The sequence below is a fragment of the Ambystoma mexicanum genome, chromosome 2p (assembly GCF_040938575.1).
Source record: "Ambystoma mexicanum isolate Mex_15411 chromosome 2p, UKY_AmexF1_1, whole genome shotgun sequence".
NCBI lineage: Eukaryota > Metazoa > Chordata > Amphibia > Caudata > Ambystomatidae > Ambystoma > Ambystoma mexicanum.
In genome coordinates this window covers 300844041-300870606 of record NC_090923.1, presented here as the reverse complement: position 1 = coordinate 300870606, position 26566 = coordinate 300844041, and the positions used below count along the sequence as shown (strand labels likewise).

General features: G+C 44.7%; 1 protein-coding gene across 2 annotated transcripts in view; it reads left to right on the top strand.

Annotated features, from left to right (window-relative positions):
• The window catches only part of FAM120A (family with sequence similarity 120 member A), a 1536407-nt gene that overhangs the window by 734344 nt on the left and 775497 nt on the right, over positions 1–26566 (top strand). For both annotated transcript variants that reach the window (XM_069643586.1, XM_069643587.1), the window contains exons 10-11: positions 5656–5830; positions 25072–25321. In XM_069643586.1, the coding sequence (XP_069499687.1) occupies positions 5656–5830; positions 25072–25321 (425 nt within the window). The remainder of the gene's footprint in view (positions 1–5655; positions 5831–25071; positions 25322–26566) is intronic.

The following is a 26566-nucleotide window of genomic DNA, read 5'->3' as shown; positions in this document are numbered from 1 at the left end:
TTCCCATTCGTAACATTTGTGACGCAGCCACATGGGCCTCTATCCATACTTTTGTCAAAAACTACTCCCTGGATTCTATCCATGGGCAAGATTTGGCCTTTGGTAAGGCAGTCCTCTATTCTGCAATTTGATTGGGCATTCTAAATTCTTTTCCCACCTCCATAAGTTGGTACTGCTTTGGGAGTCTGTCATAGATGTGGAATACGTCGGAGGAACCAATCCCCTCGAAAAGCAAGTTACTTTCTTACCTGGTAACGTTCTTTCGATGGGATGTTCAGACGACTTATCCCACATCGAACCCTCCCAGCCTGTCCCTCTACAGAATGTCTTATGCGATTGCAGCTTTCGTTTCCGCAAGGCTTTCTGTAGTAATACTGGCAGAAGATTGGTGCCACACGTTCTGGGGAAAAAACTACAACTGACGCTACGGGCGTCATGCATCCTACATATGACATTGGGTGACGTCAGCCGTCGAAGGAGGTCTTCGAAGGGGCGTATCGACGCAGGACCCAGACGCCGAAAATGTTCCGAAGCAGCACAGCTGTGGTGATTACCTGTCATAGATGTGGAATACTTTGTCGGAACATCCCATCGAAAGAACGTTACCAGGTAAGAAAGTAACTTCTTCTTCTCCAGAGTTGGTATCTTTCATGGATTCACATGCGCCTGCCAGCCGCCCCTGCTGGCAGACCTGGGTTCGGGTTCCCTCTACTTTGGAGGATAAAATCTGAAGGGAAGCCGCGGGGGCTGGGCTATTTATAGAGGACGTCCTATATTGGAGTGCCCTAAAGCACCCACAAAGAATGTCTATGGGACATAATAGTGTCAAAGTTTTCCCTAGGAAAACGCTATGTTAAAGTTACGGAGGTTTCCCAGCCTGATGGCGGGAACTATTCACAGCATGTGAATCCATGAAAGATCCCAACGCTGGAGACATGGAGTTACAGGTAAGAAACTACTTCCATCTGGCTTCCAGCTGTCACAAACACTCCTCTGCACCCTGAGCAACACACACAACTGGACTTCTTTGGAACAAGATGCCCAAGCACCCCTCTTCTGGACTCACAAAGACCCCTTCTGCCTCTGTCCCAACCATCTATAGGGCAGAGGTACAGATAACCCACTGCACCCTTCCAGTCTTAACAGGCACACGGGACTGGCCTCCAGGGTACTTCTGTTCAAGAGTAGCAGGTGCATGTTGGACCCTCGCAGCTCAGCAAGAAGTCACCTAACCACACCCTTTCCTGGATCAGTCCTTGGAAGAACACTACAACTTTCGGATTACTTGAAGAAATGCAGCAGCACTTCTTCCTCCGGTTGGGTTCCAGGGAACAGCTACTTGCTACAGCTTTGACTTCAGCTTCTGAACAAATGTGTGAGTGAGAGGTCCCTAATTATACACATTTGGTTCCCATTCAGTCAGGCTGAGACAGGCTCAGTCAACCAATCCTACACGACTGCATTCATGCAGGCAGCCAATTGGGCTCACAGGCACTGAGGCTATTCACCCAAACCAGACACCCGTAATACAGAATGTGATTGGAGTAAGCACCCAACTTTTCAGAACGCTGCATTCACTCCAGTTTCAGTCAGGGCTGGCCCATGTAGTGTCTCACAAACCAATCCAGACTGTGAATTGTCTTTGACTCCATTCAGATAGGTCCCACCCCAAGGGTGTACCCACAACACACAGTCCCTGGGAAGGCTCCAGTAAGTATGACAGGAGGCAGCCCCAGAGCCATATATGGTCTTTTCACCCAACAGCCAGTTCGGGTGAAAGGGACAGAGTCGGGGCTTCCCAGGACTTTGAGAAACAAGGTGTAAAGGCAAAAGAAACCAAGAGGCTATAGTGGCCATCTTGCCTTTGCCCAGGAATCCATTTATTCCTATGGCAAGGACTGGGTTTCTCAAAAATGGAGGACACTCTGAGCCGCTGCCACCAGCCCATACCCTGCTCTGTGGGCAACACACGTGCCCAGAAACACACATAAGGGGTACAATGGTATACCCCCACCTATGGGTGGTGGTCACCAAAAGGAAAAAATGAAGCGCTGCACTGCCAGAGGTCCAGGCTGGACCTCTGTAGCAGAAAACATATAGAATAGACACCCAGATAAGTGCTAGGACAAGGAGTATGAGGCTCTGTCCTTCCAAATGGCATTTCCAACTGCACAGTTCCAGTGAGAGGTGACATGGGGTTGCATGTTTAAGGATTATTCTATCGGGTGCAACTGCAAGATGTAACACCCGTTGTGGAAGAAATGCAGATTCAATTGATGCAGACCTCTTCAGGGTGAATTTCAGCAATTATCACAGTTTACTGGCAGCGAGAGGCATTCTTCCACGTACGGTACCAGAAGCTGCTCCAGGACAGGTTCCCTTGAAGATGCAAGTTGAATTTCAGAGAGAAGGCGACTTGTGGCAAAAGCTGGCAAACACAATTTCAGAGCTTGAATGTTGAACGGCAACTGCTCTTACGAGGTAACCCACGAGAAAGTTGGTCAGACCCAGTGCAGGCACACTTCGGAAGGCTAAGAAGGGCTGGATCCTTGAAGCCGTCCACACTAGTTGGTCCCACTAGTCCAAGAACGGAAGCACTGCAAAGAGGGTCTTTGTAGATCAGACGGAGGAGCAGGGCTTCGCTAGGCTGGACACTGGAAGGGATACTGGCCCACTTCAGGAGTCTTCTTCGGGTCATCAACGGGCAGCTCTTCTTGTAGGGATTCTTGTCTCCAACATAGTTCTGCAGGAGGACACCTCATCCAAATTCTGAGCTGGAAACAAGTTCAAGCCCACCAATGGTACGGATCTGCACCATTCATAGAGGCAATGTTGTCCAATCGGGAACCACCACTGGTTTCACATCTGCCCCAGTCATAGCCTTTCTGGCACCAGTGATGTGAACTGGGACTAGACAGTCCCAGCCCCCTTCCTGGGTTTCACACGATGGATCACTAGCCTGTGAAACCAGCAGCTTTCCCAGGAAAGACGCATGACCTTTATAAGGCCTGTCCTGACTTGTGAAGGCAGGAAGAAGGCCAAAATACAATATGGCCAAAGAAGATGGGAAAATCTTGTGGCACTGCCATTTTCGAACACTAGCCACGTTTAGTAGCCATATGCCGTAAACTCGAATAGGCACACCAAAAATAATGCAAAAACTGTAAAAATATCACTGCTGCCACCAGCATGTATTTAGGCGCATATTAAAGTAACCAAAACCCCATGTGAAAAATAGCTAGGTAGATGCAGGAGTCTACCCATTGCACTACATTTTGTGTGCAATGTTAAAAAATAAAAGAATTCAAAATGGAAACGAAGTTTCCAAGTACTAATAATCTGAAGCACTGATCAGTTTCCCTAAAACGTGAGCAAAAGGCAAGGCAAGGTAAGTGAAGCTGAAGGCTTTACTACCCTTCCAAAAGTTCAGGACAATATCAAAAACAGAGCAAAAAGAATGGTGGTCCATAGAACATTATGGAGGGAAAGTTGCAAAAAGAAAATCTTTCCTAACAAGAACACGCAGATTCTTGATCACATATGTTTAACTTCAGCAGCGCATACATTAAATCTTATCTCATAAACAATTCCTTGCTAATTAATGGCTGTTAAGTGATGCTAAAAACTATTCAAGCAAGGAATTTGGGATGTTTTTCACGGCTAATTAAGTGCTGCAGTGACAGCTGGAATGATCTCTGCAGGCGTTCACAGCATGCATTGTGAAATCACATCTGAGGCCTAATAACCGATTACAAAGCAGTTGTGATGTCATTTTAGGGAGATAAAAGTAGAGGCAGAAATAAGTCAAAATTCCAAAACGCCATAAAGATTCAAGGGGAGTAACTTTGATACAGTCTGCTAAGAAGTCTCTATGCATTATGTTTGTAACTACAACAGGTGCATCTACTTACTGCTGCTAGTTCGCCGTTGCAGTGTTCTGCTACTGGCCCCATTGTTCTCCATTGACCAAGACGATCCAAATGCTTCCCAGCAGTCTGAAACAACTTTTCTTCATTTATTTCATGTTTTAAATTTCTTTGGTGGCTCTTCAGGTTCATGTTGTGTATGGGGAACCTCATTGTTGCGGCAGCTGCTAACAGAATCTTAGGAACCCCAAGCAGGGGTTTAATTACTGGAGACTTTTGGAGTGCCAGAAAGAACCCAAACTAATCAGAAACAAAAACAACTCTTTGACTGAGCAGTTCCTATTTTTAAGCTTGTGCTTTAGGCTAACATTGGGAGAACCACATCGTCATGTTCAGCGTTTCTTGCTCCGATCAGGTGTAAACTTTATTCCCCATGAGAAATAAGTCTTTGTTGATTGGAGCAAGGTCCTGAGAATTGCCTAAAGCCAACCAGGTTTAGTTGGATTAAACCTCTAGGACCACACACTCTGACCCTGTAAACACCAGGGATTGATCTGTTGACCTGAACAGTGCTTTGTAAAGTAATACACAACCTTCAAAGTGCACATAACTTTTTTTTCACCTGCAATAGTATATTAAGTGCATGTGGAACTGTAACCTTATGAGGATATTACTTTATTTGAACGGATCGCTTTTTATACTGTCTTACTGTCTCCCCACTTATCTCTGGAGAAGTGTGCCGAGGTAAGGCTCCTCGACCATACCTACCCAAGGTGGGCTAAGAACACTAAACATGACTGCACAATTGCTTAGGTCAGGGTGGTGATCTTGTGGCTTTAACACCTGCCCCAAAAGCCTCCTCCGAACACTATTGATTCAGAGGCTAGACGTGGAAATAACGTGTGTTGGGGAAGTGAACTACCAATGCAGTTAAAAAGAAGTCTGACTTCAGGTCATGTGATAGTGCTTCTCTGTTTTCTTCATTCTCTTATGTAGCTTTTATGTGGCAAGCCCCCCAGATCCCTTAAAAAGTCTTACTTTTTAGGATATTATAGTGAGTTTTGCTTGCAAATCGATTATGTTGATCATGATTCAGTAAACGCTACATTGTACGTTTTATGTATGTTAATGTTAAAGGACATTTATACCGTGCGCTATCACCACCAGTGTGGTCCCCTGGCACTCTGGCGGATCTGAAAGGTAAGAGGGTAGGATGTATAATGAATTTCATGTTTGATGAATGGAGAATCTTGGAAAGACCATAGGGTAAACAGTTCAGATAAATGACCACGTGTTACTATGGTTTCTGTGCATTTTGAGTCCGTTCTCCAAATATTTAAGTATTAAGGAATGTAACTCTTTAATAATCATTGTATTTTTTATAAATTAGATACTATGACCGTCTTTGATTTATTTTTTATTTTTTTATAGATTGTCTTAGATTTTGAATAAAAAACTGTTTGCACTTGTTGTGCATGGGTTTCATGGGCCTTGTTCCCAAAATACACATTTGAAAATCAGTTTTCATACACGGGGAACATCGTCAGAGATCCCTCGCATTTGTGCAGGCAAGGGAACCTGGGACCTGCCTGTTTTTTTTGTCTTTAACAAAACAATTGGGTGCGCATACGCTGTGTATCTTCCAATACACATGCTGCAGTTGATCAGAATGCATTCACATGGACGTTATTTTATGCTGGTCTCCTCTATGTACATAGCCATTAATTGCTTAATTGTCTGACTTTTGTAAAAAAAAATATTTAAAAGTTTGATTATTTTCTTCGTATAGGGTGAAATCAAGATCCAGGTTGCCATTGAAGATGAAATCAACAAAGACCTGCCTCCTGCTGCTCTGCTTTACAGGCCCGTTCGTCAGTATGTTTATGGTGTCTTGTTTAGTTTGGCTGAAAGCCGAAAGAAAACCGAAAGACTTGCTTTTAGGAAGAACAGACTCCCACCAGAATGTGAGTGTGAATTTGCTCTGTATTACAAAGATTTTGACTGGTTGGTATGTTTCATGTTTTGTTTTCATTTTAAAATTGTACGTCCAGTCATTCTCCCTCCTTTATAACTTGTTGCCAATGACAGGTCGAAGTGGGTGGGATGACGCTCCTTTACTTTTCTGTAGGAAAAGGCTTTCATTCCCCATTTTGACGCGAGTAGCCTTCCTAGAACGGGGACACGATTTTAGATCCCTCTAGGAATTTGAAGTCGTGTCTTTGAGACAAAGTAGTGGTGTTACAAGTAACTTGCCAAAAAATGCCCATTCTTCCAGTTACTTCACTTTCCTGCTTGGGACATACTGTAAATACCATTCCTGAGCCATCACGTACTGCACTCGTGACCAGGTTCCCAGGCTGGAAGACCCATTTTAGATCATCTGCTCTGTCTTGAAAATGTCTACGATTATGTGACCAATGGGTCACCTTTGTTCTTTTGCACGTCTTTTAAGAGGTGATAATGGTGGGTGATTGGACAGGGCAGTGGTAAAGAAAACTGTATGCTGCAGTGGAAAAATGATTGAAAGTAATGGCAAACTCAAGCCGTTTTAATTTCAGTTTTGATAGTAGTTGTGAAAAAGATGTTGGTGTGAAGCCTAGGAGCAACATGATACCAGTTAGGAGCAAGCTTGTATTGAGCAAGGGTGGGGAAGAGGTAGCAGCAGGAATGGGGTTTATTGTAAAATTGTCCGGGGAGCAGATAGATGACGCCACAGAGTGAAACTAACCCAAGTCTCAATGAACCACATACGTTGACACATTACATACAATTTTGCAACAGTTCAAACACACCCATATATTTTATTAGAATCCACCCCCACATGTGATTGGACAACCCTCTTCAAAGAAATCCCATCTTTCTCCAATTCATACAATCTCATTGGTAGCCGTTATCTTAACTACCATCTTCAAATTGTATTCATAGCACACTCCTCCTTGGGATTCGTCCATGGTACATGACATCATCGAACAGTTACTAGTAACAACTGGCCTGAATGCCAGTAACCGTAAACATAAATTGCATAGATACTTCAAGCGATATGAAGGAGACTGAATAAACAGATTCTCTTCGAACTGACTCTGCCCCGGTTTACTGGCAATATTGATAGTCTTATTTATACGACTACCGCCCCAGCATGTATGGCATCTAGTTTCACCCTGAGATGAATATTCGGTATCGTATACCATGTCCTTGGACATTGCTTCACCCCTTGTTTATTGCTGGTCAAAAACAAATCGCTGAAACCTGTCGATCCGTCATGCATTTAAGAGATTACATTTGCTGTCTGCGATACCTCTAGGCCATAAAACCCATGTTGGGCTCCTTCTAGCTGAACTGACCAACACTAAGGCCGCAATTACTTATTTACTCATCATCTGGTCCTGAAACGCTGCAAAACCAGGTTCTCAAAATTTCTTTAAAGTTCACCTTGCAAACCCCCCTCGCACTCCTGCCCCCCGACTGCCATGTTTTAATCCATTTGTAAAAAGCCTGCTGTTTTATTTTCTTAAATGTATTCATTATGCATTTAGTTTATATTCAATCAAGAACAAACTTTTGCACATTTAAAATAAAAATAAAAAAAATAATCTCATTTCAAATCCTAACAATTAAAAAAATTGTAAAAAAGTAACCTACCTAAATACAATACCTAGATGCTATTCATGAATAAATCATATGATGGTTTCGAACTGCTAATAATTATCTAGGGAATTGCCAGTTTCCATATATAAAGGGCTGCATCGTTAACTACTATAGATTCAGCCCCTATCCAGGCTGCTCAAAATTGATCACTGCTTATATTCTCTATTGATTTCACACACCCCCATAGCCTTTAATATACAATGGCTTCATAACAGAACATGCTGTCAATATATGTCTGCTTGTCTCAACTTCTGTAGAGCAATGCCTACACATCGTCTTGTTCTGTTCCACTTGTTCGTAAATTCCTTTGTCCCCAATATGTTGAACATAAGTTGCATCGTGAATCGTCCGAGTGCTGGATTGGACCATTTTAATAAATAGCTTTTGGGTTTCTTGTTCTTAAAGTCCTGATGGGAATTTTCTCTATATCCCTGAAGACTATTCAGTCTATCGCCCTGATCATATCCCACTCTCATTTTCTTTTTTATAAGTGAAACACAGTCCGGGTGCTCACGAATTATGTCCATGGTGAGGCCTAATTTGGACAGATACTCTTCCATGTGAGTGCGCAGATTACAAAATTGTTCGAACAGCTTCCCCTCGGCTCTTTGCCCAGTAGTTGAAGAAGATGGTTCGTTCCTAGTGCCATTATATCCATTTTAAGATATAACAGGACCTTTCTAAATGACCAACTTGTAAGCAAAGACTGTAGGCCATATTCCAAATGCACGGCCTCCACAGGGACCACTCAAGGCATGTTCATAATAGAACAAAGTAATTTGCCTTCCAGTTTGGGGAGCCACGCGACATCACTGTTTGGCAAAGTCTCCAGGGCATAGAGAATGGCTAGGCATACGCTGGCCTTACCTCCTCTGTATTGTAGTACTAACATGATCTTCGTATTGAGAGGCCGATGGTATAGACCATATAGGAAACCCCAGGTATAGCACTTCAGTAGACGTAACCAAAGTTGTATTGTCCAGGTACCACTGTGATTTCCTTAGTTTCATGTGAGAACCTTTCAGGCACATTGTCCTTGTTTTAGATTTATTCATGACCATGTAGTTCTCTTTAGCATATTGGTCTAAAGGCATTTAAGGTGCGCTGAAGGCCTATCCGTGTTTGCTCAAAAATTATTATATCGTCTGCATAGGCCATAGTAAGAATTTTGATGAGATTTATGGTTGGAGGAGCATTTCTGATAATGTTTAGTGCTTGGTCCATATCGACGGTATAAAGATTATAGAGGATGGGGCCTGTTTAAATCCATCGCAAGTAGCAGTATATTTTGTGATGGACCCCCCCTGGTTGAGTTGGACAGCAACTGTTGTATTCCTGTATAGCATTTGGATGCAATAAAGCAAAGCAAGATCGATGCCGCAGCCTTTTAATCCCCCCCCCCCCGAGTCTACTTCTGGAAACCAAATCAAACGCATTTGAAAAGTCCACATAGCAACAACAGAGCTTGTTCTTCCCTTTTGGCCGTAGTGCCCTTAGATATTGCAGTGTTGTTATATTAATTGTTGTTGTATTTTTTCCTAAATCCTCTCTGGAATGTACTTGATATATTCTTTGATTCCATCCAGGTATTTAGTTGTTCCAGCAGGACATTGGCGAATAATTTCTGGCTGGAGTCCATCATCTCCAACAGGCGATAGTTCTTTGGTATGAGTCTGTCCCCTTTCTCAAAGATATGCACCAGAATAGATTTGCACCAGCTGCATGGTAGTTAGGCGCTCTTAAATATTATCCTGGAATGTATTAACCATATTCTTGACCAAAGGCTTGGGTCGGCCTTGAATAATAGATTTGGAATGCCGTCAGGCCCCGGAGCTCGGGAGGCTTTTGATTTTATTAGCCTTTCTAAATTCATTTCCGTAAACTCCTCCTCCAATTTTGCCCACTAAAATTAGATTCATGAATGCCCTGTTTATTTGCATCAGTGTGCATGCATGTTTAATAATTGTCATATTTTCTTCGCAGTAGGTTCTTTATGACCAGTCTGCTTCCTTGCATGCGCATTAAAAACTCTCCCCATCTCAGTTTCCACGTACTTCAGAGCACCCCATGTCTGAATCGTGTTCATGCAACATTTGATGGTTTTAACAGTTTATATCTCAGCGCACGTGCAAAGCTAATATGTATCAGTTCTAAACAAAAGGTAACACTACAGTAACATATCCCATCCATAAGTAACTACCCTAAATACATATGAAATTAAACAGCACACTCAGTTCGTTGCACCCCCAGTCATCAATATGGTGCTCGCAACACGAACACCTCGTGCTCTTGGGTAACTTTCCTGACCAGTCAATTGGTGCAATCAGGGGTAATTTTGGTATCAAGCTAGCTTTTTACACTTGGGACTTTGGTTACTTTTGTATGTGCCTAAAGACAAGCTGGTGTGTCGGCAGATACATTTTTAGCCATTTTGCATTATTTTTAGTGTGCAGATTTGTGTTTACCGCGTATGGCTGCTAAGCGTGGCTAGTGTCCTAAAAGGACTTTGCTCAGAGATTTTCACTCGTTTCTTTGTCTTTATTGTTTGTAACACACGGGGTTGTCCCGACGGGCAAGCCATTTAATCTGAAACTTCATTTTTACTATTTCAAAGGTGTGAAAATTTGGAGCATGCTCAGAGTTTGACGTCTATCTATCGAGAGCCTGTAAACAAGAAATGTCACAATCATATAAAGCTAGAGTAAGGCAGTTTTCATTTTTTGCTACGTAATATGCATTTTGTTAGGCACACATGTTTGTATTAATATAAATACTGTTGATCAATTTTAACATGAAACAAATAAGTGAAAGGGAAAGCAAGAATAAAAAAATGTATATACAACAAATACAATGTGGGCTGAAGAAATCCCACCCAGCCATACCTTAACGTACATAAACGTTGGTCAAAACACATACGTAATGCATATATACTGATAAAAAATAGCACACAATTCGAGAGAAATCTGAACCTCAACCCATTTTAGTTGGATGTAAGCGTACCTCTTACATTCTAGTTACAACTAGTTAGATAGAGGGACCAACTTGTATGAACGTTGAGGTATGGGTGAGTGGAATTTCTTCAGCCCACGTATTTGTTGTTTATCAATTTTCGGATTTGTGCTGTCTCTTTCATTTATTTGTTTTATGTTAAAACTGATTAACAGTATTTATATTAATACAAACATGTGTGCCTAACCAAATGCATAATACATTTTGAAATATGGCAAAAAATGAATCCTGACTATTAGAAGCGCTCTAAGGCAGTTCAGGGAAAGCATAACCCAATGATACACTTTTAGAATGGCAAAGCTATTCACGGTAAGTAAGGAACCTATCATACTTTTAAGAATGGCATTCAGCAATTCACAGGTAAGTAAGAACGCGTATACTTTTAAGAGGGGCTACAGGCAACTCAAAACAATGATTAACTCCAAGACTGTTTTAGGAATGCACTAAAGCAGATCAGGGAAAGCAAAACCCAATAACACACATTTAGAAAGACACAATGTATAAAACACTACTACCACTATTACTTTTTAGAAGCGTGAAACACAATTGAAAGCTAGCAAAATAACTTCTATACTTTCTAAAGGAGCGACAAGCAACTTTAAGGTAAGTATCAACTTCATGGACACTTTGTAACTTATTCTGTACAAGAACCGAAATTACTCAACTCATTTACAAGTAGGTATTTTCAACACTTGTTTTATATTTCAATATATAAGCCTTATCTTTTAAAGAGCATCCCTAGTCCATGGCATGAGTTTTCTCAGAGGCAGAAGAGGGACCTTGGTGGTCTAGGAGCCAGCTGTAGGCAGGTGAGGCTTGGGTTCTGTTACAAGTTCCAGAGGATTTCGTTGAACAGTGGTTAGGGACTTCACAGAAGGCTCCCTATATGCATTCCAGCCTTATGCATGGGCAAACTCCCAACCACACAAATCACCCACTTAGCCTCACCGGATTCACACAAGACTTATGGTAAGTATTACCCAAGCCAACACAGTACCTTAGCAAAGAAGAGCTGCTGGGTGGATGCCTTCAGGATGCAGAAGCACAGGACCCGGTCCTTGGGTTCTTGGTCTGGAGACTGAAGAGACACTGAAGGGAAACTGGCGGCAACCATCAACTGGGAGCCTTCCCACAAAGGATTCTTCACATTTTCTAACGGCTCTGTGATTTGGCGCCCTTTTACAGGTACCAGATGAAGAACGAATATCGCCGGTTGGATTCTCTTCACTCTCTAGTGCACTTCGGTGAGGGAACTTCACGGATTATAATCATGTCTCTGGCGGTCCAGCAGGGGTACACCAAAGTTTCAGCGAGAATCTGACTTTAGAAAACCATGTGTTGCTCACTGGCTCGAGGTCACTGGGAATTGATGGTTTGCAGCCCAGCAAGGTCACAGCACGTCGCAGGATGGCTCGTTTTTGCAGGTCCTCTTGGGACTCATGGATCCCACCAGCCTATGGGTAGGAGCCATTGCTTTTGAGACCCCCAGGTTGGCTGGAAGGAAGGATTACATCAGGCTACGGTCATACAGCAGGCACTCAGGTCGCTGGAAATCGCTACTGACTTCTTTTCTTCATCTTCCTCTTCGGGTTCGGTTCCAGTGGTCGACTTGTCGACAGCTGCCAGGATTGGACTATTTATCAGGAACCCCAGCACAATTTCTGAAAACTCTCACTGCAGTTTACACAAAGAGGCTGTCTGGCTGTCCAATCAGGTACTGGTTCCTTTCAGGCAAGGTGAAGACAAAGGACTCTGACCTCGCTTCCTGCCTTCACAGACACTCTGTAGCCTCGGTGGGCAATACAAAGGATTCCCGCCGAAGACAAAACTTCATCCAAGATCTTTCCCACCTAGGACGGCAGAAGACACTAGAAATGGGGAGAAAAGGAGCCCACCATTCTAGCAAAATGGTGAACCACCTGTGTATTACTGCATCAGGTTTGACAGGCTGCAAGTAATTTCTAAAAGTCATAAAAATAATGTCACTGCTACCAGCCATTCAAGTTAACTTGTAATTGTAAGAGAAATGTTGCCAGGTAGGTGAGAAAGGGGATAGTGTATCTCCCCAGCACTTCAAATAAGGTGGGGTGTGCTAGAGGGCGCTAGAGAGCCGGCCAAGATGGCCGCTCTCATTTGAGCTCCCCTGTGGCACTCGATCAATCCTGGACAATCGCAGCAATCCCGGCAGAGTTTCAACTTCACGCATCTCTCTTGGACACAGCCGCCTCCAACACACACAATCTGTTCGTTATATCAGAATCCGGACCCCCCGGTCCATAACCCAAGCCTGCTGAAGAACACCACGAGAGGTGGGCGTTTGGGCCTTTGGGGGTGCCGCTGCCATTTGAGGAGCCTGCGGCGTGGTGGTGTGTGGGACCTCAGACGGAAACAGCACACAGCACAGGTCCGCGGAGGAGGCGCGGTGAGGCGCTCGCCCCGGAGCCACTGGGGGCCCCCCCAGTACGCCCTGCCAGCAGCCTTCGAGTGCCAGTACCGTGGGGTCAGCCCACCCGCATCACACAAGCAGGCGCCTACTGAGGGCCCCCCCCGACCGTATCCACAGAGGGACAGACCATTACCAGCCCAAGGGTCCTCCAGACTGGCGCCCGAGTCCAGGCGACCCAGCGACCGAGGGAGAGTGCCAGGGCAGGGCCTGGCAACCGCAGCGGGCGTGCAGCGCCTTCTCCGCCGACCCGAGCTCTGAATCAACTGCCAGCGGAGACTCGCATTACCCTGAAGACCGTGGTCCAAGGAGTGGTCTTCATCGGCCCTAAGGTACTGTGATCCCGAGCGCGCCCCCAGCTGGCAGCGAACCCGGCCCTAACAAACACCTTGGCGCACAGGCCCCAGATCCGAAGCCGCACGCAGCGCAGCTCCAGGGAACAGGGGAAGCCAACACCTAGTCACCTAGGGAGAATTTGAGAGGGACCCTGCCAGTCCCCATTGCGCTGGTCTGCGCTCTGCTCCGCTGCACCTGATTTCTACCAACATCGGGTGCCCATAGGGGATCCTGCAACACCCAAACCTCAATAACCCAGCAGGAAAGACAACCCGCTACCCTGGGAAAGCGTCCCCAAGCAAAAACTCTACAACAAAGCAACTCCCCCCATACTCCCTGGTGAAAGTGAGGTGAGACTTCTACATAAGACAATCCCAACAGGCCGCAAAAAACTCACCAGCACGTGAAACAATAACTGCCAGTGCACAGCCTGGCAGGAACCCCCTTAGGAAGTCTGGCACCAACCAGGAACAAAGGAGGTTGCATACACAATGTAAACTATTATCTGGGCGACACTCCATTTGATGATATTGCCCACCTGGTCCACAAGAACATCGGGAAATGGGTACTTAGGCAGACCCACTTTTCCAACCATAGCATACACTATCCGCTACCAGGAGAACTCCGAAGGAACCACATAACACCTAAGGCAAAAGAACCTGTGTACCCCTGCCCACCACCACGTCCCCCTCACACCATGGGGAAATTGGACAAATTGCAGCGCAACCTGAACTTTGATACCTGAAGCTCAGCCAGAACCCCACGATCAACCAATGGGCCTGAATCGCTGACACAAGACTCTCACCAGGAAGACAATCCTGCCCAACCATTCGACATTAGAGAAATTCTGCTTGAGCTGAAGGCAGGAATAGGGAACCTAGACTAAGCCTATCCTCTAAAGTCGATCAACTCCAACATCGGCTTGACAATCATGCGATCGACTCGACGCGGTGGAGCAGAGGGTATCGGATCTGGACGATGGTGCAACGACGCTAACAACCAGGGTGTCGGTTCTGGAAACACAAATGAAAGTGGTGAATGCTAAAAATGAAGAGCTAGAGGGCACTCGAGGAGAAACAATGTGAGGATAGTCAGGGAACGCCAACTACAATCCAGTATTGAAGCACACGTGGAGAAACTATGCTCAGACCTCTTTGGGCCAGAAAAGCGATCACATCTCTTCGTCATAGAGAGGGCCCACAGAATCCGCTCATCGAAACAGGTTCCAGGAGCCCCCCCCCCCCCCCCGACAGATTATCGCAAAATTGTTGAATTACAGAGATCGCGATACAATCTTAAAACTTGCGAGGGAAATGGGAGACTTGCAATACGATGGGGACTCCATACACCTCTACCCATACTTCTCACCAGCTGTTCAGGCACAAAGAAGAACCTTCACAAACGTTAAACACCGTCTCCGCAAGAACCAGATCCCCTACTCAATGCTCTTCCCTGCCAGGCTCAGAGTCCAAGACAACGGGAAAGCCCAATTCTTCCAGTCACCTGAGGAAGCCAACTTGTATCTCGACCAAGCAGGCTGCAAAGCCGCCATCGCTAATCCCAGAAAACCACAGAGGGACAGAATGCAAAGGGATCCACCATGACCAAATGTTAAGGAATGAAGATACCCCACAGACGCCAAATATAACCGCCGGAAGAAACACACAAATAACCAAGCGAGAGCCACACTGCTTGGAAAACTCCAAGCGCCCCTGGCACAGCCCAGCTATGCAGCAAAGTTAAAGTTCACCAGTTAAATGTTAGAGGGAGGGGAGAAAGTGATGAGCAAGTTGGGGGTTGCTCGGGAGAAACGGGAGGGTAATCTACACAAGTTGGGGGTTATTAAGCTCAATGGAGCCTGTTGTTGCACACATGCACCGCCCACGGGGGAGCCACACCTCGCCCAGTCCCACCATAATAAGCCCCTCTGTCGCCACATTCCGGTGGCCACACAGAAAAGCCCGCTTGCACAAACGGGAGAAATGCTGGCGCTTTCAACTTCGCTACGTGGAACATTAAAGAAAGCAAACAGCCAGCCAAAGTGAGAAAAGTAACACAATATTTACGTCGGCACAAGATCAATGTGGCTTTCATCCAAGAAATTCACTTACGCCCGACATTTGATCACCTCTGGGCCCTTCCTTTTCACAGTCCTAGAAAGGATGGGCTTAGGCAAACCTTTTATACAATTAATCTTGCTGCTCTACAAAAAGCCAACGTTCAACATCATACTAGGAGGCATTCGTTCATCTGACATTCATCTAAGATGATGAACCAGACAGTGCTGCCCACTATCCGCACTAGTAATGGAACCCCTGGCCTCTGTTCTTCGAATACACCACCTCCACAGAGGCCTCTCATTCCTGGTCGTGGAGACAGCCAATAGAATTGGAATGAAGGTTAAGCTGAGAGATGCCAAATTTTCCAGGAGTTTGCCCAGAAAGGGAGTAATGGAAATGTGGCGATAGTTAGCTGGACAAGAAGGATCAGCTGTGGGTTTCTTGAGAAGAGGATGCACAAGCGAGTGCTTGAGGGGAGGGTAAGGATCCTGAGGCAAAGAAGTGGTTGTAAAAATCAGCACGGGCCGGAGCGAGGGCGTCAATGTGGTTCTTGATGGTTTTAGAGGAACAGGAATGAACCTGTTTTGACAAGGCTTTCATGGATCAGACTTGTCTAGCGACCTTGTCAGGAGAGAAAAGAGGAAAGGACGAGAAGGATGATGGGGTGGGGTGGCTAAAGGAGGGTCAGCAAGCACAGATGGAGGCAGGAATTCTCAGGAAAGATCAGGGATACCCCCCCCACACCGGACTGGGACGATCTGGGTGCGGAGAGGATTTTGTATCCATCAGGGAGGAGAGTGTCAAAGCTTGTGACAGAGGTGGCTGTAAACCATGTCTCAGTAAGAACAAGGACATCAAGGTCTAGTTCATCAAGGAGGTGCCAGATGTCAGAGGAGTGTTTTGACAGCAGAGCGAGAGTTGGGAGTGGAAATATAAAAAAGGTTGCCAGCCTTAAAGACCTTCCGTGGAGGGGTACAGGTCAGAGGTACGCCCTGCAGAGGAGAAAGAGCCCTAGGAGGGGAGGAGGATGAGGATGAGGAGGAGGATAGCCAAGGGGGAGAGGAAATTGATGAGGCGAGGGAAACGCCTATCAAAGAGGAGGAGATTGGCCTGAGGGCCTTGGACCATGACAGTGCCATTTAGGTAGACATTAATGATGAAGAGTCGAAGGAAGCTATGAGAACTTCCCAGCGAGTGCCACCATTAATGGGGGAGGAGGAGATGGGACAGAGCACAGAGATCATATGAGGAGTCCATAGTTCTGGCAAAGGAATGACAGAGGATGTTGGTAAGGGTCTGTCTGGAGGAAGCGTTGGAATAGGTGTCAGCGATGGACGAAGCAAAACCAATAGGGTCCATACTGCTATAAATTTAATTAGGGAATTGCTTGAATAATGAGTTATTTAATGTGTGTATCAAAAAGGTATCACTGAACCAATAAATGTAGGCTACTGCAGACTCAGAAAGCAATCAGGGTAGTCTCATGTTGAAAACAGTAAACATATTTATTTTGCAAAAAGACATCATAGACAAGAAATGCATAAATTAACTAAGAGAAATAATGTAGTGAACAAATAGATACTTTTCTGTTGATTAAACAGTTGAACATTGGAAACACAAACAGAAATAGTGGTTTTACTTCAAAAATTAAGAGTAAACAAACAAACTGCCAATTCTACGTGATGACCTTAAACTAAAACTAAGCCAACATTTTTAGATTTGGCTTGTATTCAGCCAATACACAAGTTTTTTTCAGGGTTGGCAAGGTTGGGTTACTCTATGTTCTTCATTTTGTTGACAGGTCTGTCTACATGTACGTGTCAAAAGTAACAAAAACAGCAAATTAAGTAGACATCTTAAACCCGTTTCGGCAATAGAGCCACCTGTCTGGAAAATGATTCCAGGACATGATTAGAGTTGCCTCCTCAGGGCGAGATCACACAACTGGACCCTGTGGGGAAGCAGACATGAACTTGATAAATAATATGAAAGAGATAATCTCTTTGAGATTCTACTGAGATTGCTTAGAGAAAGTTAAAAGCCAAAAGGCACAAAAATTACCAATGTTTGGAGCTGTGGATAAATGGAAGTAACCAGGCGCGGTGCTGACCGGAAACAGGTGCAGGGCGTCTGGGTGATTGGGCCCGTGGTGACCCACAGCAGCGCCACATCATCAAAAAAGGGAGTGCGTCGGAAAGAACACTCTCTAAAAAATAGAATTGCAAACACAAGGGTTTGAGAATTATGCTAGAACAGGTGTTCCAATGAAAGGGGGATACTGTAGGGTTAAAGAACTACCTGTCAATCAATATCGCTTTGTATTACGCTGGAACAGTTTAGTGCTGGTGTGGCATTTCTCAGCGTGCCTTGGAATGAATCCTGAGGTCAAGAGTTAACATCAAATTGTGAACCTGTGGACAATTGAATGTGTGTGAATATACTTCATGACTGAATATTAGAAAGCACTTGAATACTCATAGAACCAGTGAAGATGGCAGACGCCTACCTTTGGAGCTAAGTGATTTAATAAGCAGTTTAAGGTTTAAAGTGGTGCTTGAAGTGAAGGGCAAGAAGCCTCATGCCTTCAAAAGAAGGGGAGAGCGCGATGAAGGGTTTCTCTGCGGTACAGAAGAAGAGAAAAGGAAAGCAAAAAGACGTGAATGAATGGTATGCCTGAAGTCCGAATCGGTCAAAAGTGGAAAAAATAAATTAAGTGAGGTAATTCGGTACGGTTTGGGTGCAGGTCAAGGCTGAGGCGAGTGGGTTCAATTGAATTAAACAAAAATAGAACTGGAAACCTACTTACCGCTATTTGGCAACCTGCTCATGGGCAGCTGAATCGATCCAGCACTGCGGAGCGCTCGAATGCGTTTGCAGGCAGGTTACAGATGCAGAGCCTGATGGATAAAGAAAGGGGGAGGGCGATAGCTGAAAAACCGCTTACCATTGGGCCCCGTCAATCGGGAGCCAGGATAGGCTTACCACTGACGAGCCTCCTGATATAATGATTTGGGATTGGATTTTAACTGCCTGGCCTCTGTGGGGCTAACATGCGAACTGGCCGGCTCGCAACCGACGCGTCTCTTACGTAAAGAATGCGATTGGTTAAGGCTGCCAGGCCTCTGGAGGGCTGACAGTTGCATTACATTTCATCCGGCGTGAGAGCTATTGTAGGTAAATAAAGCTGAAGCTCTTGGCGCCAAATGAGTGGGTTCTGAAATAAATACAGCGTCCTGGCGGCTGGTTTGGATGCTGAAGATATAATTGGTGCAAAGGCGCACCGTGTAGCACAAATGTGCGAGAAAGCTCCTGATTCTAGTAGTGAATCTGAACGTGTGCTGTCACACAAAGAAAAAACAGACATGTTGTGAACTGGCTGCCTAATCCCTGGAAAATGAAAGTCGATAAATATCGAGGGATCGCGTGCTACAAGTGAAGAAATAAAAGATGATAATAAATAATTCACAAATAAAGGCAGGCAGGCGAGCGAGTAGATCACTGGGCAGATGTCGAAAGTGCTGAAACTCAAAGTAAATTGTAAGCTAGGGCAGTATTTGCATCATGGGTGAAAAGGTCAAATCAGGGATGCAAATTTGCAAGAATGTAGACATGCACAAGTCAGAAACGCAGATTAGGTAAGCATCTACTCGATGGCAATCAATTCCAGTAGGAATGGCCTCAGCCATCACATATTGATATGAATGGATAGTCACATCCGCAAAGAGGCTAAAATGTCAAAAACAAAGGGAAAGAAAGAGGAAAAAGAAACGGAAGGAGCAGAAAGTGTGCTCAAGATATGGGGAGAAAATCCTCATTCAACCCATTTATGTGGGTAGATAAATGATAAATCCATAGTGCTTCCTTTTGAAGGAGACAGCAAGACACATTAGGTGTGTTTTTGACTACATCTAAAATCCACCATAAAATATCATTGGCAGAATGCTGTAGTTCGATGTAATGGTTTACAAGAGGTGCAGATTCCGTCCGGTATCGAATTCCCAACGATGCTCAGAAATCCTAATGTGGACTGGTCGAGAACTTTGTCAAACATATCGAAGACCACAAGGACATTGGATGCAGTACACTACTTGTTTGGTTTTCCAGTTTGTCATAGACGATAGGGTCCAAGTTCTGGTCCCAATTTTAAACTCCTTGAGGTTTTTTTGTGAATTGGCAAACCGAGCAGGATCCACACCGGGAATGGCCAACAGTTGTTCGTAGGTCCCAGAGACCCATTCTCGGAGGGTCTTTCTTAAAAATAGAATGTAAAAGTTTGTCACGGATGTTTTTGGCCCTTTTCAAAGAGAACCTCGGCAGTGGTGCGTCGGGCAAGCTAAGTTTTACAATCGGCCAATACTTGGAGGTCACTTTTCTAATCTGAAAGGACGACCAGGGTTAGAGGCCAAGATATCCTTTTTGAACTTCTTCCTACCAGACTTAGTGAGAAGGGAAGGATAGTCAATGGAGAAGCAGTTGGAAAAGATAGGAGAAACAGTGCCATGGGGGTGGAAGTGAGGAGAGGATGGAGAAACTGGGGGGCTAAGGCTGGTAGGTGTGGGACAAAAGAGTGGTGAGGTCACTGGGCTGGCAAGTTAGAGAAGCATCAGTATACAAGCAAAATTAAGACAATTTCGCAATGGGCAGCAAGAATTGACTTTTTAGCACAAAACAAAAACAGACTTTCCAATCAGGGATTCAGATGTTAGCAAATGGATTTAGGAGGCATTGCGCATCAGGGTGACAACATGGGAGTAACAAGCAAAAAGAACAGTGATAGTCAAAGGTGGTAGGAGTGAGTCCATAAGTAGGGAACAGCCCCATAGTTCTGGGAGTGGCAAAGTCAAGGTAGTCTGGATTTCTTAGAGGAGTGACATGGCAGCATCGTTGTGTAAGGAGCAGGGAGGACACCAATTAGCGTTCCGGGAGCTGACGCGGGCCTTAGAAGTGGGCCTTAGCTGAGAGGGCCGGATAAAGCCTGCCGGTCCCTGGTTGGATGGAAGAAAACATTCAGCAACCCATGGGAGTGCTGCACACAGAGAGGTGGTTCAGCACAGCCTGCCTACACAACAAAGAAAACCATGGCGGCCATCTTGGAAGGGCCATAAAACTGTCAAATATGCAGGCAATAGTGGGAAAACTTGTGCTTTCAAAATAGTAAAGCAGCTCCAGGTAATAAAAAGCTCAAGAAAATGGCAGCACGATGAAAATGCCAAAAACAAACAGTCCTTGCCAACAATTTTAATGCAATTTCATTTTTCATTTTTTTTTTATTTTTCAGGTTAATTAATTCCCCTGGAGGTGCAGTAATGCACAGAATGCGCACCTACCTAATGGAATGGTCCGCAGCCAGGCACAAACTCCACATGTGCAGGAAAACCGATGGCCAGGAGGATGGAAACGGGACCTCACTCTCAGTGAAAAGCAGACGAAAAGGGGGGGTCTTTTGCAAGGAAGGCAGTGTCGACCACTGGACGAAGGAACCGAAGAAGAAGCTTACTGTAACCTCCTGGACCGTTGGTTTGCCCGGTGAAGCCCTGCTGCTTCGCTGAAGCTCTGAATTTCTAATTGACTAGAGAAGCCCTGCAAGGACGACTACTCCCCTTGGGTTGGTGGGACCAATCCGCCCCCAAGACGAACTCGACTGGAACCCCTGTCTGCTGTCTGTACTTCATTGCTGCTGCAGGATCCGAGTGCCAGGGCATAGAAACGCCAGAATAGAGTGCATCGCCTTTAAGCTGGACCCGAGCTCCAGGAAGGTCCTCTGGATTTCCTCGAAGCGGGACAGACCAAGCCTGAGCCACCTCAACAGTGTGCTGAACCCTAGAATCAAGGAAAGTCCACAAGGTGTCCAAGAACCGCATAGTGACATTTGCGAGTAGCTGAAACCGTAAAGTGCCGCTGATCTGAATTGTGCCCATTGCTGCCACCGACCTTCAAACCGTAGTGCAGGAGTCCCCAGATGTCCTCCCTCTTGTCACCACGATTGAGGCACAGGAACAGGATCTGCAGGACTGCAACAGGAACAGAAGCCAGCTGGAACCTTTTCTTCAGACTCAAGGTACTGTGAGCTAGAGGGTACTTAACCTCTTATTGTATGTAGCTTGCTTGCTCAGACTGGAGACTTGCATTGGCTGCCCTTTGCAGAGTTGCTTGCAGCTTTGCCCTTCACAAGCCTCCCCGCTTGTGGCCCAACAGCGATTTCTTTTACAACAAAACTCTTTAACATTGTGCATGACTTTTGTGCTAATCTTCAAGAAGTGCCTCAGCTCCCCTAGACTTTGCTCAATTGACATTGGCTGTCTTGGCTCCCTGAAGACTCTTACCCTCTGACTTTGTGTTTAACTGTCCCTCCAAAAAGTAACATAACTTATTTGCATAGCTGGGAAAGGGTTAACCTGCATTGCATTGGGGATTCTAAAGTGCTTACCTTTTTGAGAATCTTGTTAACCATTGTTTCCTTCCCTAACCTTTTCCTTTTTGCCACAACTTCAGTATTACCATTTAAGTGTGAAAAGTGATATACTAATGGGGTGGGGCCAAGCCTGATTTTCATATGGTCTTTCCCCTTCTTTAATGGCTTGGCAGGCGAAGAATGATGGTCTGGAGGGTTGCTCAGAGCAATGCCAGTGATTAAGATTCATTCTAAACATTCCAGCCATCACCTCTTTGTTTTTGCTTTGTCACCCTGAGTGGGATGTGTATGCCCAGACGTGGGTCCCGTGCCTGCTGGGCTTAGAGACCCAAGGTACTCCTCACTGATGAGGCCCAACAAGGCTGAAACATGTTTGGGGATGCTTGTGGTCTCGTGCAGAAGGGATGTGACCTCGCAGTTCGGGCTGGACTGCCCCTTCTGGGGAGGGGCCAAGCCAGATTTGCATATGGTCTTTCCCCCTTCTGTAATGGCTTGGCAGGCGAAGAATGATGGTCTGGAGGGTTGCTCAGAGCAATGCCAGTGGTTAAGATTCATTCTAAACCTTCCAGCCTTAACCTCTTTGTTTTTGCTTTATACTAATGTCTACAGTGTCCCAACTATTGAAGTCACCTCAGGATGTAGGAATATCTGTGTTATATTAAAGTGGGCTGAACCATTGGAACAGGTATCTGTGCGCCATCCCAAAAGGGTGTCTACTTACTTTATTGAACTGATGGAGAGTATTTTGAAGTGTATTTAAGTGTTACATATTGCTCCCTTCTAAAGAAGGCTTGTTTTAAAATTGACAAATTAATACATAATTATTTTAATAAAGAAACCTTCAGTATAAGTGTTATTTGAATGCATGTCACTGTGAACCTCTATGTTGCAACCCTACTACTCACATTGACCCCTCTTGAAATTGACTGCTCAGTCACTCTACCAACTTGTGTAGTACTGGCTTATACCAAAGGATGGATTACCTATTGCCAAGAATACAAGGCTGGTGTAGTCTCCCACAGGGTTACTACATACAATATTGCCTAACACCTTAAATAACTGTATGTTTTATCATTACTTTCTAAACTGAATTATTGTGTGCCATACTGTAAGGACTCATTCAGGGCCCCTGACCCCACTCACTTTCCTGAGAATAAGCCTTGACTGCTCGTCCACATACATTGATTGGGTTTTGGCAAACCCCTCTTTCTTGTACATTATAACTGGGGTGGGGGTTGCTTCCTAAGTTCTGTCCACCAGGCCATATTCTAGAAATCTATCTTAACACCAACCATTCAAAGACAGGTGCAGCAGAGGAACGCCCTATGATACCTGCTAGGACAACTATTGCCCAAGTCCTCCACCGTAAAGCAAGGCTCTGCTCTTAAATTAGAGAGGATACCTTCTGAGTGCTTCACTCCCTTGAGCTGGTGGTCCTAAAAGTCCTGCATCATTAACAAGGTCGTCCTCTTGGAGCTCTAGGGAGTAGCGGTACTGTACCTGTATTACAGCATCTAGAGGGAGCAAACTGTTCCTATTCCTATTGCTAGGATTGCATGCCGCCTTGTGCTGTGAATCGTGCACTGCATGCTAGTTGTGAGCATGGGAGCTTGCTGCTTTGCTGTCCCCAAGCTTCACCAGGGCTCCCATTCTTGACAAAGTCCTTTTACTTGCTGCTCATGTGCAGTCTTACCTCAACTGCTTGTCGTGTTTGAGGTGTCCTGGGGAACTTCCAATGTCGGAGTAGTCACAAAGGTCTCCCTTAAACCACAACCAACTCCATCATTGTGGTGATTCTTTACCGAAAGAGTGCTGATTGTGACCAGAACTGTAGAATCTCAGGACCAAACTGTCATAGTGTTCATTACAGTGCCATAACCAAAGTTGAGAGTAGTTTACCCCAATGGTCTTGACTTAACTGAGGTTATTTACTTTTCTTGATTAGAGTTTGAGGGGCTGGGTTGCTTGATGTTGGCACAGAATTCCTTGTTATGGGACCCCTAACCTTTTTGTTTTTCTCTTCAGCTTTCTAGAATATCCGACCTATTTTTGTGGTCTGGTGGGCTTAAGTGCCCATGCCACTGCAAACATGTTTGTCATGTTGTTCTATGGTAGGCTTCTATGACAGAGGTGTTATTTTTTAAAGCACACCATTTTGGCCCTATAGTGATTATATCACCCTACAATGTTGATGTGGAGCAGACTTGTGGCAGCGGTAATATAGTGCTAGCTTCACCAAGGATGTAGCAGATATTAGAAACCCAATGTACCTTTATGACAGACATGGGGGTAGTTATATATTTTTAAAATCTGCTCTCTGCCATTTTATTTTGGGCCATTACTTTCTTTGGGGGGAAAACCACAAGGTAGGCCTCAAATGGCCATTGTGCAAACATAGGCTCGCTTTGAACCCAGCCATGCTCCCTATGTAGTTGTTTGGACTTGTTTAGACTGCTAGACATGCAAACTCACAAAGTGTGGGGACTGGAGTGTTTGGTGGGGTTGTACGGCAAGGTTGATTGTCTGGCTGCCAGCATCTTTGCATTTCTGCCTTGTGCGATTGTAGGGCTGGGTCAGTCCACGACCATATGATTATATCCGAGGGGAGACCCGGGCCATTCGTCTGGTTATTGGGATTTTGCAGGTTTACTTGCCTGCATTGCTGGAGGGTTTTGAAACAAAGCTGTACTTCAGGATTGTATAGGCCCTGTGTCCTGTACCTTCTGGTTTCTTGTTTAAGCTGGCCATCCTTCCTGGGTTGTCTTTTGGTATCTGAGATTTTTCAAAATGCACTTTTGCTGAATTTATTTTGCCAATTTTTCCCACTTTTAGTTTACTGCAAACTGCGGTTGATTATCCCCCACACTCCCACCTCCTTCCAAACATGGAAAATGTAAAAAGCATAACATTATAGCCAGGCAATTATAAAGAAAGCTTAAATAGGAACAAATGGTATCAATGTTATTATTTTGCCAATAAAAGTTGCTTTGTTGTGGCAAGCCAAACGATTCTTTAATATGTTGGAAGCAAAGAAGTGGGGAGGAGTCAGGAGGAAATAAACTTGATATAAACATAACATTTTTAAGTTTGGATTTAGAAATATAATGCAATTGTCTACTTGGCTAAATTTAAATGTCGGTTCTCTTCTGCAGTTTTTGATTGAACAGCCACAAAACTCATCAACATAAATTAAATGCACTTAATGATGTTCGAAATGTTTGCAAGTCTATTAAAATGTGACTTCGTTTAAATATACAATAATCTTTATTCAACCCACATGCTTTTCCTATGATTTTGTAGATTACCCAGTCATCATTAAGGAATGGGCCGCCTATAAAGGAAAATCTCCACAGACTCCAGAACTCGTTGAAGCTCTAGCCTTCCGGGAGTGGACCTGCCCAAATCTCAAAAAGCTGTGGTTGGGAAAAGCTGTGGAAGATAAAAACAGAAGAATGCGAGCTTTCCTGGCCTGCATGAGATCAGACACACCTGCAATGGTTAATCCAGCAAATGTGCCTACCCACCTTATGGTCCTGTGTTGTGTACTACGGTGAGGGCTATGCAGCAGTCATTACAAAAGCTATTGTCTGTGGTTTGATCAATGCAATTTCTTTTCCTCTCGTACTTAATTTAATTTGGGTACACCTAGTTTCCGGTGATTGTAATGCCATCAAGCCAAATCTGCTGTTACTCAGGATTCTTGGAATGTACTGTAAAAATGTGCCTGGGAACCACTGGGCATTAAGAATTACTGTTATGAACGATTATCATTCTGCATCTTTCCCCTCATTGACATTAATGGAACCCGCACATTTTTATTATTGCTTTATTCCTGTCCTGACTTTTGAAGATGGGTAAGGCCTTTTTGCTTTACTTACATTGGTTTTCTCGTCTGTTTTGGGACACTGGGCAGTCCCAAAGGCTACCAGTGCTTGGGGTGCCTGTCTCCCTTCTGAAATTCCCTGTTTCTGGGCTGCACACATCACCTTAAAGTAAAGTGCGGGATGGGTACCTTGTATACCTTTTGCTTTTACTTTTAGTAATATTTTCATTACTGGCATCAAGTATCCAAGATCAGCTGGTGGAACAGATATTTGGCTACTGTGTTTTTATTCTTCACACGTGCATTAATGCAGTTTACTGTAGAATGCCATTGCGATGTTACATATACTCAAAATACGCCAGGCGTTTTTCACCCTGCGCTTTGGCCATCTATCTGTTGGACCTCTTCCAGCCTTCTCGCATCAGGAAATACCATATAACAAAACCCCTTACCAGGACAGAGTCTCTGCTTTCCCGGGCAAAGTGGCAGTGAGTTACTCCCTGTATGTAGGGGCAGGGACTATGTTGTCCCAATCCACACTTTGGCCAGGATAATGTCTGTTGCTGGGGTAGGTGTGGGGCAAGAGGCTGTCCAGGATTGCCAGTTTGAATGTTGCTGATTGTTAGGAGCGTTTTTCAAAATCATGGTCTAGGATAGAACTTGGAAAAGCCAACCTAGGGTTAGCAAGGTTAATTACAATACCTGTTGAGCAAAGCCACTCTTCTAAGTAGCAGTGACCAAGCAGCAAGACCAATCTAAGGCAGAAGAGGGCACTGTTGTGTTGTACAACTGAACCTTCGCTTATTAGGTAAGTAAAATATCCACACAGGTAAGTTATAAAAATAACAATCTATTTCAGTGCCCTTCTAAGGCACACTTTAGATATCATAAGGTAAGTAAAAATATAGTGACCTATATACAACACAGTTAGAGTGCAACTCCCAAGGGGGTGACCTAATTCAAGTTACTTTA